The sequence below is a fragment of the Nothobranchius furzeri genome, chromosome 2, assembly GCF_043380555.1.
Source record: "Nothobranchius furzeri strain GRZ-AD chromosome 2, NfurGRZ-RIMD1, whole genome shotgun sequence".
NCBI classification, from domain to species: Eukaryota; Metazoa; Chordata; class Actinopteri; order Cyprinodontiformes; family Nothobranchiidae; genus Nothobranchius; species Nothobranchius furzeri.
Window position 1 is genome coordinate 95,455,591 of NC_091742.1, and position 12,500 is coordinate 95,468,090.

The 12,500-nt window shown below is 45.6% G+C and overlaps 2 protein-coding genes across 3 annotated transcripts in view; both read right to left on the minus strand.

The window, feature by feature from the left end:
- aimp1b (aminoacyl tRNA synthetase complex interacting multifunctional protein 1b) overlaps positions 1 to 287 on the minus strand; it is an 8,410-nt gene extending 8,123 nt beyond the window's left edge. The window contains exon 1 of the mRNA XM_015976228.3: positions 114 to 287. The gene's annotated coding sequence lies outside the window, so the exon portion shown is untranslated. The remainder of the gene's footprint in view (positions 1 to 113) is intronic.
- Positions 288 to 6,925: 6,638 nt separating this feature from the next.
- The window catches only part of LOC107396477 (alpha-tectorin), a 14,629-nt gene continuing 9,054 nt past the window's right edge, over positions 6,926 to 12,500 (minus strand). For both annotated transcript variants that reach the window (XM_070548438.1, XM_070548439.1), the window contains 9 exons: positions 10,752 to 10,814; positions 10,464 to 10,660; positions 10,231 to 10,362; positions 9,971 to 10,155; positions 9,667 to 9,818; positions 8,895 to 9,140; positions 8,646 to 8,808; positions 8,255 to 8,335; positions 6,926 to 8,071 (listed from right to left, as the gene is read on the minus strand). In XM_070548438.1, the coding sequence (XP_070404539.1) occupies positions 8,255 to 8,335; positions 8,646 to 8,808; positions 8,895 to 9,140; positions 9,667 to 9,818; positions 9,971 to 10,155; positions 10,231 to 10,362; positions 10,464 to 10,660; positions 10,752 to 10,814 (1,219 nt within the window). In that variant the 3' untranslated portion in view covers positions 6,926 to 8,071. The remainder of the gene's footprint in view (positions 8,072 to 8,254; positions 8,336 to 8,645; positions 8,809 to 8,894; positions 9,141 to 9,666; positions 9,819 to 9,970; positions 10,156 to 10,230; positions 10,363 to 10,463; positions 10,661 to 10,751; positions 10,815 to 12,500) is intronic.

The window sequence follows — 12,500 nt, forward strand, 5'->3', positions numbered from 1 at the left end:
CAAGCAACTCAAAATATCGTCTACTGACAAACTATTCAACTCTGTATGATCCGCCAAAGAAAACAGAGCTAAACTAAGTTCAGGCAACGCCGCCATCTTTCATGACCACTGACCTAGGAAGGTGTTACAGAGAACTACCTTAAACTGTCCGGTCATGCACGGTGGGCAGAAATCCAGGAAAACCAAGCGATGTGGAAGGATTAACCAATGGTGTTGCAGGTCACACCCACTGGCTTGACTGACGGACTGAGACTGTCACGTCCTGCGTCCTCCTCGTGTGTCTCCTATTCAGCGTCCCTGCGCTCCTGTCTTGTTCTGTGTCCCTCTGGTTCCAAGCCCCTCCTGTCCTCTCTCCAGGTTCTCAATAAAACAGGCTATCTAAAACCCTAGTCTTCATGCACGTCGCGGGCGGGCAGATTAAGCACATGTGCATACACACATCCAAACCAGCAAAGAGAGGGGGGTTAGCCGAGAAGGTGAAAAGATCACCTACACTAGCCCGCTAAGCGCAACACTAAAAAAAGAAAACAAACAGGTCTCTCCGTAAAGAGGGAGAGCCTCTGAGCCTGCCTGCGGGGGTCATCTCTGGATCCAACGTCTTCAATCCTCCTCTCAACATGCTGGGCTGGATCAGGCTCGTAGACTCTGAGAGCCCATCCAGCAGTGGATCCTCCGGCGGGGGCGGGGCCTCCAGAAGCACCCGCCAGTCATCCACAAAGCCATCTGTTGCTTAAAACCTTTAAAACAAACAATACACCATTAAAATACCACCACCAAGAGATTGTACATTCCTTCACGGTCTGCTGTTAGTAAAAATCCCGGATGAGCCCCCATTTATTTGTCTTCAGGAGCTCTACGCTCTAGATGCAGCTGGTGAATTCACAATAGTGGAATGCCAGCTACTTGGCTTTTGTTTTATGTGGTTTGTCAATACTTTTAGCTGCCTTTCCTTATTTTAGTTTTGACTGGTCACTTGTTTATGTTGCTGGCGAGGTGAAAGCCGTAACTCGATGTGGAACAAAAAGCCACTAGTTGTGATCAGTTTGTTTGGGTGTGGCTCACTGATGTGTTGCTAAGACTTGTAGTAATTTAGTGTGGAGTGAATCCACTTTGTGATAATCAGTGTTGTGGTGACAACAGTTTAGTTTGGTGTGGGTTACCAGCTGCTGCTTGGTGTTTGCGTTGTAGTGACTTTGGTTTGGTAATCCTTTAGTTTGTGACTGTTGTGCTCCATGTTGTGTAGGTCACGTTACTGGGTCTTTGCAGCAGTTATGTGTAGCCACCAGTTCACTTTGTGTTGAATCTTCAGCTGTTACAAGGCCTAGTCCACACGTAGCCGGGTTTTTTAAAAACGAATATCCGCCCCTCCAAAAACTTGCATCCACACCACCTCGTTTAAAAAAACTCTGTCCACACGTACCCGGATAAATACGTTGTTAAGGACATGCCAGACCTGTAGGCGGCAGTACTTCCCCCGTTCTTAACCTCGTCCTTCGTCTGTGGTCTTCTGCAAGGAGCAGTAATTCCGCTTGCAAAAACAAACAAGCAAAAAGCGCTTGGACGATTGATAAAGCGAGCGCAGCTCTGAGGGCATCCATGCTGTCGGCTAGTGTAAACACAGGTCGCACACGTGATGTCAGCATTTTTTTGTCGTGGAAAGTGACGTTGCGGACCTTAAAACTCCGGTTTTGTCCGTCCACACGCAGACACCCAAAACGGAGAAAACGCAGATCTTCACTTTGGCCGGAGTTTTTAAAAAGATCAGTTTTCATGTGAAAAAACTCTGTTTTCGTGTGGATGACAGGCCAAAACGTAGAAAAATATCTACGTTTTGGCAGATCCCCGGCTACGTGTGGACAGGGCCAAAGTTTGGTATTATTTTTTTTTTGTGTAGCAACTTTGGTGTGATGATTCTTTTGTCTGTGGTTGTTTTTTGTTTAGGGTACACATTACTGTTGAGTGTGTTGTGGCAGTTTGTCTTTTAAGGGTTTGTGTGTGTGTGTGTGTGTGTGTGTGTGTGTGTGTGTGTGTGTGTGTGTGTGTGTGTGTGTGTGTGTGTGTGTGTGTGTGTTGGGTCCGGTAGTCTAGTTTTTGTGGCTTTATTTCTGTCAGGGTTAATTTTCCTGTTGGTTTAGGGTAGAGGGAGGTCACCAGATCCTACGGCCCAATGTGGGCTGGTCTAGGTGGTCTCTCTTCTTTTGTTCATTTTGGCCGGTCCATCACTTTTCTCTTGGAATTTCGGGTTGGGTGTTTTTATGTGGGCTGTTTTTTTTTTATCTTTCCTCTGTTTTTGCAGGTTCTACAGGAGGATGGCGACTGGACAGGAGCTGAAGATTGTGAGTTCCTGGAGGAACTCCTTTGAGAGGGGGAGGTGTTACAACCCCTGCTAATGGAACAAAACAAGAACCCATCCTCTTAGAGGACTGCTGTGCCAGTGCAACCAGCTGATTGGCTGCTTCAGATGTTTCTGCCGACGCCCTTCTGCTTTATTATTGGTGTGGCTGTGTGCAGCCTGGATTTTATGAGTGGCTGCACCTGTGCAGCCAAAAAAAAAAGGCTGCTAAGTGCAAGTTGGAGGGACTCAGGAGGATCAGGAGTTGAGGCTGATCAGAGGGAGCACCTTTGGTAGCTCTTGCCTGTGTGGCGTTTTTGGTGAGGCCTTTAGAGGCTTGTTTTTAATAAAAAAAATATACTCTTGTGTCCTGACGTCCCTAACACTCCCCGTTAGTCCCTACTTGATTTTATATTAGTTCTCCTCATCCCTCTAGTTATTAGTTGTTTATATTTGCCCTCAGTCTCTAAGTTTAGTTATCCGTGTTTCATAGGTTTAGGTTTATCTGCCCTCCTGCTTGTTTCTTTCACCATTTAGATTATTGTACACACCTGCCTTCCCTCCAGCTCTCACTACTCACACCTGTCACCTGTTCCCCTGATCACCTCCCTCTGTCTTGTCCTTCAGTGTTTGTCGTCCATTGTTGTGTCTGCACAGATTGTGCAAGTTCTCCCACTTAAAATGATGACAGAGGTCTGTAATTTTCATCATAGGTACACTTCAACTGTGAGAGACAGAATGTGAAAAAAATCCATGAATTCACATGGCAGGATTTTTAAAGAATTTATTTGTAAATCAGGGTGGAAAATAAGTATTTGGTCAATAACAAAAATTCAACTCAATACTTTGTAACATAACCTTTGTTGGCAATAACAGAGTTCAAACGATTACTATAGGTCTTTACCAGGTTTGCACACACAGTAGCTGGTATTTTGGCCCATTCCTCCATGCAGATCTTCTCGAGAGCAGAGATGTTTTGGGGCTGTCGCCGAGCAACACGGACTTTCAACTCCCTCCACAGATTTTCTATGGGGTTGAGGTCTGGAGACTGGCTAGGCCACTCCAGGACTTTCAAATGCTTCTTACGAAGCCACTCCTTTGTTGCCCAGGCGGTGTGTTTGGGATCATTGTCGTGTTGGAAGACCCAGCCACGTTTCATCTTCAAAGCTCTCACTGATGGAAGGAGGTTTTGGCTCAGAATCTCACGATACATGGCCCCATTCATTCTGTCCTTAACACGGATCAGTCGTCCTGTCCCCTTAGCAGAAAAACAGCCCCAAAGCATGATGTTCCCACCCCCATGCTTCACAGTAGGTATGGTGTTCCTGGGATGCAACTCAGTATTCTTCTTCCTCCAAACACGACGAGTTGAGTTTATACCAAAAAGTTCTACTTTGGTTTCATCTGACCACATGACATTCTCCCAATCCTCTGCTGTATCATCCATGTGCTCTCTGGCAAACTTCAGACAGGCCTGGACATGCACTGGCTTCAGCAGCGGAACACGTCTGGCACTGCAGGATTTGATTCCCTGCCGTTGTAGTGTGTTACTGATGGTGACCTTTGTTACTGTGGTCCCAGCTCTCTGCAGGTCATTCACCAGGTCCCCCTGTGTGGTTCTGGGATTCTTGCTCACCGTTCTCATGATCATTTTAACCCCACGGGATGAGATCTTGCGTGGAGCCCCAGATCGAGGGAGATTATCAGTGGTCTTGTATGTCTCCCATTTTCTGATAATTGCTCCCACAGTTGATTTTTTCACACCAAGCAGCTTGCCTATTGTAGATTCACTCTTCCCAGTCTGATGCAGGTCTACAATTCTTTTCCTGGTGTCCTTCGAAAGCTCTTTGGTCTTGGCCATAGTGGAGTTTGGAGTCTGACTGTTTGAGGCTGTGGACAGGTGTCTTTTATATAGATAATGAGTCCAGACAGGTGCCATTAATACAGGTAACGAGTGGAGGACAGAAAAGCTTCTTAAAGAAGACGTTACAGGTCTGTGAGAGCCAGAGATTTTCTTTGTTTGAAATGACCAAATACTTATTTTCCACCCTGATTTATAAATAAATTCTTTAAAAATCCTGCCATGTGAATTCATGGATTTTTTTTTCACATTCTGTCTCTCACAGTTGAAGTGTACCTATGATGTAAATTACTGACCTCTGTCATCATTTTAAGTGGGAGAACTTGCACAATCGGTGGCTGACTAAATACTTTTTTGCCCCACTGTATGGGCCTGACCACTTTGGCAAAAGTTTCTTAGCCAGCTTCCCAGAGGTGTTCTTGGTGTTACCAGTTTTAGGAGCGAAGATTTAGGACCAGGCCTCATCACCTATGTTGAGTTTATGTTTATGTGCTTAGCAGACGCTTTTACCCAAAGCGACTTACAATTATTTATTTATTTATTTATTTATTTTTAACCTATAGGGCATGTTGTGATCTGTGGGGGAAACCGGAGTACCCGGAGAAAACCCACGCATGCATCGGGAGAACACGCAACTCCACGCAGAAAGGCCGCAGCCGAGTTTCGAACCTGCGACCTTCGTGTTGCGAGGCAACAGTGCTAACAGCTGTACCACCATGCAGCCTAAGTGACAATTGGCATGTTGCCCTTGAGGCTAACAACAACAATAACAACAACTTGACATCAATCATGGAGACGAGGGAACAAAGGAGTGTACGGTAGAGAGGGGGGACGGGTGCAGGGAGGGTGCTCTTTAAGAAGATGCTCTCTGAAGAGCAGGGTCTTCAGGAGTTTCTTGAAAATTGAAAAGGAAGCCCCTGTTCCTGTAGTGCTTGGAAGGTCATTCCACATTTGTGGAACAATGCATGAGTAGAGTCTGGATTATCCTGAGCGTGGTGTAGGCACTGCTAGCCGACGATCCTGTGATGACCGAGTTCAGAATGTGAGGCCTTCTGATCATAATAAGCCTTCCTGCCGTCAGCTGATTTCTCCAGATTTGTCTGTGCAAACAAAAACGCTGCAGGCAGATGGTTCTTCAGGTCCTGCAAATATTGTTCGCTTGTGTAAGCCGGGTCGGCCTCAGACTGAACTGGCTGGTACAGCAGGTGAAGGGGTAGGGTCATATACCCGTCATCATTTCAAACAGGGAGACGCCTGTAGACTCATGAGGGGTAGCCCGTATGGCCATGAGGACCAACGGAAGCTTCACATCCCAGTCTCGGTGATAAGAGGACAGGTTCTTCCTCAGCATGCTGGTAACTGTCCGGTTCACCTTTTCGACCTGGCCAGAAGACTGGGGGCGATGGCTAATGTGGAAATTGGCCTTCACACCCAACAGTTTCCAAAGATGTTCCATCCCTTCAGAGGTGAAGTGAGTTCCCCTGTCCGAGTCAATCCGAGTGGGAAGACCGAACCGGGCAAAGATGTGATTCATCAAGAGAATAGCTTTTGTTTGTGCCGTGTCATTAGGTGCTGGTAGACATTCAACCCACTTGGTGAATGCACAGGTCACGGTCAAGATGTATTTATTACCCCTGCTGGACCTGGTCAGAGGACCCACCCAATCGAATTGCAAGTCCGACCACGGTGTGCATGGTCCCTTTCTCTGTGGGGAGCTCTGTGTGCGGGGTTGGACGGCTGAAACTGACAACAAACCAAACAACGATGGACGTAGTCTGAGACGTCCAAAATCAGGAGCCCTTTATATAACCTTACATCGACATGATGAACATCGCATGAGTTCTGCACGTCTTCCATTCAGGTGTGCCATGCTGACAGCTGTGAGTGTGTGATGGTTTCTGGGCTCCAGCCAGGTGCATAAACATACTAACTGTGTTTGTTTTCTACACTTCGAAGTTCAGTAAGAGTGAAAATGTGTTTTCTTTACTTAACAGAGGTCAGGTTGGCCTTTTGGCTTCAACACAACAGCAGAAGATTTATAGAAAGGTGTAGATTTTCTCACCTGTGCTACTAACGAGGAAATCACTTTATTTCTTTACTCTGAACTTTACTCAAAATGAGAGTGCAGAAAGTCTCGTCTTCCACATGGCCCCGTCTTCTCGCACTTATTATGGCTACTTATTTGGTTGCACGGTCGTAAATCCTTGCTTCTCTTGTTTGGAGGCCAGGCAGATGGATGTGTGTCGCAGTTTGTGTCTGCAAATTAAATGTTTACTCCTCTTCATTTTGATGTGGATACTTGACCTTTGGGTACTTGTCAAGTACACAAGAATGTACTAGCATACTTGAATGTTTAGAAACAGCCCTAAACGTTTTGGTCTTCAGCCTGGTGCGCCGCATAACCAGTAGGCTTCGATCTCTGCACCTCAGGGACCTGCTGGAGGCGTAGGGACTAAGATGATCATCACTGTAAGATGGTGTCTGTGATTCTAACTCTAATCTGAAAAAAAAAATGTTGCTTTTTACTCGACAGATGTTAGTTTAAATCGTATCACGTTGTTTCATTAAGTCTTCAGTTTCGCCTGTGGAATTCCATCGGAGCTATCAGCTGTTTGAGCGCCGATCCTGCTCAGGTATCTGAGATGTTTCATTGTATTTTTGTGTTTAATAAAACACATAAAGCAATGCTGATGACACCTTTAACATAAAAGCAGAGCCCTTAAGGAAGAAAACACCAAAACAGTCACATTTTCCCTTTTGAATGAAACTTTATTGTGAATTCTAACATCAAAACAGTTAAAGTTCTGTCCAGAGTCCATAATCCAGATTAAAGTCCTTTAAACCCACCGGAGTATAATTGACCTATAGTTAAAAGTGCTGATTGTGTTAAAGTCCTTCATAGATTTTTCCCAGAGTGCTACATGACATCCAGACTACTTCATTAGTCGTTAATAACTACAGAAACCCAGAAGAGACGAGGAGAGAAAACACCTGTAAATAAAACGATCTTTTGTTTATGTTTGCATGACTTAAAGAGCAAGTCACCCCCAAATCACTTTTTTTTTTTGCTGATAAACTATGTAAAGGAGTGTCTAATCGTGCTGCAGACACGTGTAGTCAATTATTTGGCACTTCAGTGCGTCTTGGTTAAAATTAAAATATTCTGCCTAAAACTGGCAGTGTTGCGCCGTCGTCAGGGAAAAATTCTGCACTGTATTTGAATTTAAATCTGCCACCGCTATTGGCTAAGAGGGTTGATATGATGTCATCTGGTACATTATGATGTCATAATGCCATTGTGAGCCTGTGTGTGTGTGTATTTGTTAGTGGCTCCGCCCTCTCGGTCTGCTAGGCAACAGCATGTGTTGCATTTTTCAAACATGAAGTGGGAGTGAAATAAGTTTCTTGTAGGGGGTGACTTGCTCTTTAAATGATTGGTTACATCAAAGGTTTAAACAATTATTGAGTTATTTATTCACTGATCATTAGATTTTCCTGTTTAAATGAAGATGTTTCGTCTTTTAGACCGGAACGTTTACAGATGACGTTTGTTAATTTGTTTTTAACGAGGTTAAGGGTCTCAGGCTATTCTTTGGTAATGTTTACCTGAGCAGAACCAGAACATTTAAATAAAACCGCAACTTTCTTTTATTGGATGAAAACAGAACCAGACTAAACATGTCACCGAGCATGTGGCCCGGTTCTGTTGGCGTTGCATCTGGTTCTGCTGATGTAAACACTTCCCCGTGTTCCAGTCACGACAGAGAAGACATCAGCTGCTGGTTCCACACCCAGAATCTGGATAAGAACCCGTCAAAGGTCAGGGATCATCGTAGAGGTCGGCAGCCTGTCAGTCAGTCCGTTACCATGGAAACCACCTGAGAAGACAAGGAGTAAACGTTAACTGTATTTCAAAACACTTCTGTCTTTCCCGTCAGGTGATTCTGGTCAGCCAATCAGCTCCGGTGTCTTGATGTCATCATTACCATCGCTGTCACCATCATAAATATCCACACATGTATCAGATTACTCTGAGCTGCAGCAGCGGAGCTGCTTCTTACCTAAGTGGTCCAGGCCATGCTGATGAAGGCAGCTTCATATCTGGACCTGATGGATCTCCGTCCCCGAGCTCCGCTACACACCTGGAATGTAACGACCAGCAGAGACGTCAGAGGACCTTTAGCTCAGAGCTGAAGCTGCTGACATGTTGGATCTAACGAGTCATAAACCTTCAGTTTGGTTTCTTCTGCTTGTCGTTTACAGTTAAAGGTAGATAACTTTTGCTAATGTGTGTAAGGATGTAAGAATCAGAAGAAGAACAACAACAGGACTTTGGAGCTGAGGCTGCAGCTGGATCTATGAAGGTGAAGCAGAAGGAACCCTCCTGAGTGTGATTCAGTCTGGTCCAGAGAAACATCTCTAAAGGTGTGTGTGTTAGTCAGCGAGGCGTACCGGGATGCAGCTGCTCTCCTGCTTGACACACAGCTGCAGTTTGCAGTGCAGGTAGATTTCACCTGAGCTCCCAGAGAACTGGAACATGTTGAAGGAGAAGTAATTGGAGGTGCCCTGTCCGTTTCCCTGCATCGTCACTGTCTGGTCTGCAACGTTCGGACAGCTGCTCACAAACAGGAGAACACACTGATCAGAGATCAGGCCAGAATCAGTAACCACCACGATGAAGGAACCTCTGGTAGCTCTCACCTATTCAGGATCAGGTCGTATCTTAGACCCCCATCTGGTGATGCCTGGTTGGTAGCCCAGCAGGACTCGGTCACCAAGGAGACAACATTTGCATCGAGACCATCGGTGGCTAGCTCCACCCAGATCTTCTGATTCAGCTGGACTTCAGTACTGGGGTCCACAGCTTGTGTGCGGCTGGCGTCAGTGTAGGCCTTCATGGTCAGAGTGTAGGTCCAAGGTCCAGATGTGATGACCTGGACTACAGAGCTACACACACACACACACACACACACACACACACACACACACACACACGCACACGCACACGCACACGCACGCACACACACACACACACACACACACACACACACACACGCACGCACGCACGCACGCACGCACGCACACACACACACACACACACACGCTAGTCTTTAGGGTTTATGAGGACATCTTGTTCGAACTCAACCAACATTTCTAGGACATTATGACTACTTGTGCTATCTGGTGTGTTTTCATAGATTTGTATGGTTCTCTGAGCTGCAAGCTCATGTTCTACCTGCTCTTCTTCTCGTGTTCAGACACACGTTACTGTTTTCTTGCTTCCTTCCTGTTCATTGAACTATTAACTATGGAGACAGCTTCACTGCTGGCACATTGAGGTACTGCACCCTTCATGTAAATTTCACTCAGACTGTTCTTCAGTAATAAAATTAAAATTAAGTCATCAAAACCTCTAACAACAACCTTTTATTAATGTTTGTGAAATCATTTTAAAAACAGTAACTCAACACACCTGTCTCTGATCCTGAAGGCCACAGTCTTCAGATCTGGCTGAGTCTGGATGCAGGAGAAGTCGATGTGGACCTGGTCTTGGCGAGTGATGATGTCAGAGGAGCTGTTCTGAGCCATGATGGTGTTCTTGTAGATGATTTCAGTGCTATTGGTCTTTAGAATAAAATCAAATTGATGTTACAGGTTTTGCATCCAAACATAACACATTTGTCTCCAAAGCCAGAAGGGTCCTAAACTAGAGAACTAGACTACCAGGGGAGATCCAGCTGCTTGTGGACCATGAAGAGATGGAGGAGAGAACTCACCATGACCTGTGTCCCACAGCTGTTACTGTTGAAGCTGAAAGTCACCATGTGAGTCTTCTCATCAACCTGACCTGTACAGGTTGGATCTCTGAGGTGTAAGGCTGAGTAATCGAATCCTTTCTCCGCCAGGAGACAGCCGATCAGAGTGAGAGAAGCAGAGTTCTGGCTGCAGACCGTCGGAGTCCCTGAGCATCACAATGTTAGTGAGAAAAGTAACAGTTGGACATTGTTGTCATGATGCTGTCATGCTTCCCTCATACCCAAAGCACTGATCTCTCTGTAAGGGGAGGCAAAAATGGACCGGCAGAAGCATCGGGTTTCTCCACCAGAAGTCTCTCCACAGAACTCGTTATCGATGCAGGTCTGGTCCTGACAGAAGGCATCAGGGGAGGCTGCAGAGGGACACACTGATGTGTGATTTCACAAACAGGACCACTGCATAAACCTAGAGGTTCTTTCTTTAGACCAGATGGTGGAGTGAAGCAGGTCTTACAGCACTCAGCCACGGTCCTCCAGCCCTCCAGTGTGGTGTTGCTCATCAGGCTGCAGGCTCTGGTGTAGGCCTCTAGGAACTGACACGGTAGACCATCGACCGCAGGATACCTGCACAAAGTGTCTGAGCAGGCCTTTATGTAGGGCTCTGGGTCGATGTTACAGGAGGAGAAGGGTGCCTTCTTCAGGAGGTTACAGCTGCTCCACATGAGGAAAGCAACACGAAGGCAACAAATGATTAATAAATGTTAAAGACCTCCCATCAGTGCTTCTGGATCAGTCTGCTCACCGCTCAGTCACCATGGTGCAGTTGATGGTACTGTCACTAGTGTCGCTGTACTGGGTCTCACAGCTAGGGGGCGACACACAACAAGGTCAGGACTGGATCCTGTTTAACGTCTACAAGCAATCAGTGCGATTCCATCGTTGAAATGTTTGACAGTTTTCGTCTTGAACACGTTTTGTGTTTTAGTCTTTCCTAGCGTGGATTTTTATTAAACAATTATACACAACATTGAGTGTGTGTTCAATACTTGTCCAGCACCAGATGTATATAGCATGTCTGTGTCCCCTGTGCTGCGTGGTTCTGGAAAACCAAGTTTCCTTTTTACTTGTTGTTTTTAGTGGTTGACAGTTACAATAATAACAGGTGGTTCAGAATGCCTGTGCTCGGCTTCTGACCAAGTCCTCCAAACACACCCACATCACCCCGCTTCTCCTCCAGCTTCACTGGCTGCCAGTCAACTCCAGGGTTCATTTCAAGATCCTGGTTCTGGTCTATAGGGCCTTACATGGACACGCACCATCTTACATTGGTGATCTTCTTAGTCCCTACACCCCCAGCAGGTCCCTGAGGTCCAGTGATCAAAGCCTACTGGTTGTGAAGCACCAGGCTAAAGGTCAAAGGTGACAGATCATCTGCTGCTGTGGCCCCCAGACTCTGGAACTCTCTCCCCCTGAGCCTGAGATCAGTGGACTCTAGGCATGGGTACCTTTGACATTTGAATCGATCCGGTACTAATTCCTGGTACCTACGAATCGATACCAGTACTTAACGGTACCAATTTTCAATACTTTTGAGTGTTTAATATTTTAATTCTCTTTTATAATTAAATATATATTTTTCTCAATATATAACAATATTTGATAAATATCACGATAAATAACATACAACTGTTTGTATTTTAACATCGTCCTTGTAGTTTTATAAGCTGATAATTAAACTGAAGCAAACATCTTTACTGTGAACTAAATTTACTGTGTATCTTCATTCCTTTTGCCGTCCTTTTTCATTTGATTTTTCCTAATGGGAAGTTACAATTTCAGAGGAGAAAGCGAACGTACCATTAGCTGATCACAATGGTGGCAATGGAAGCTAAGATATCAAGCTAACGTTATCTTAAACAGTTTATTTAGCTGCTGGAGCACATTTAAATGATGATTTAGATCATTGTCACTGGTTTCGTCTTCACCCGTCACATTTAGTAAAGTGAAGCCAAACTTTAGAGCGCGTTCATGTTCTTCTAGTCGGGAATTCGAAGTTCCGAGGAGAAAGCGAACGCACCATTAGCGAAACGGAAGCTAACATATCAAGCTAATTATATTTACCTACCGGAGCAGATTAAGATGAGGATGTCTCACTTAGATCGTTGTCGCTGGTTTCATCATCACCCAGTTACCCATCACATTTAGTGAAGTGGACCCAAGCTTTAGCGTGCGCTCTTTCTACCATGCTGCTCTGTTTACAACTGGTTCGCAGCGAGCGACGACATAACGCTCTTGCGCACGCGCAGCTGTCTAGGCAAGTTCTCGTTATGATGGACTGGTACCAAAACGAGGCACCGTTTCAAATGACGTGAATCGGTGCTCGGTCGGTACTATGGAATTCGGTTGGTACCTTAAAAAGTACCGAATTTGGTACCCATCCCTAGTGGACTCAGTTGTCTCCTTCAAAAAGCAGCTGAAGACTCACTTGTTCAAGCTGGCTTTGGTATGACCTTCATCACCCTCTCCTTGTTCTGCTCTCCCCACCTATTCC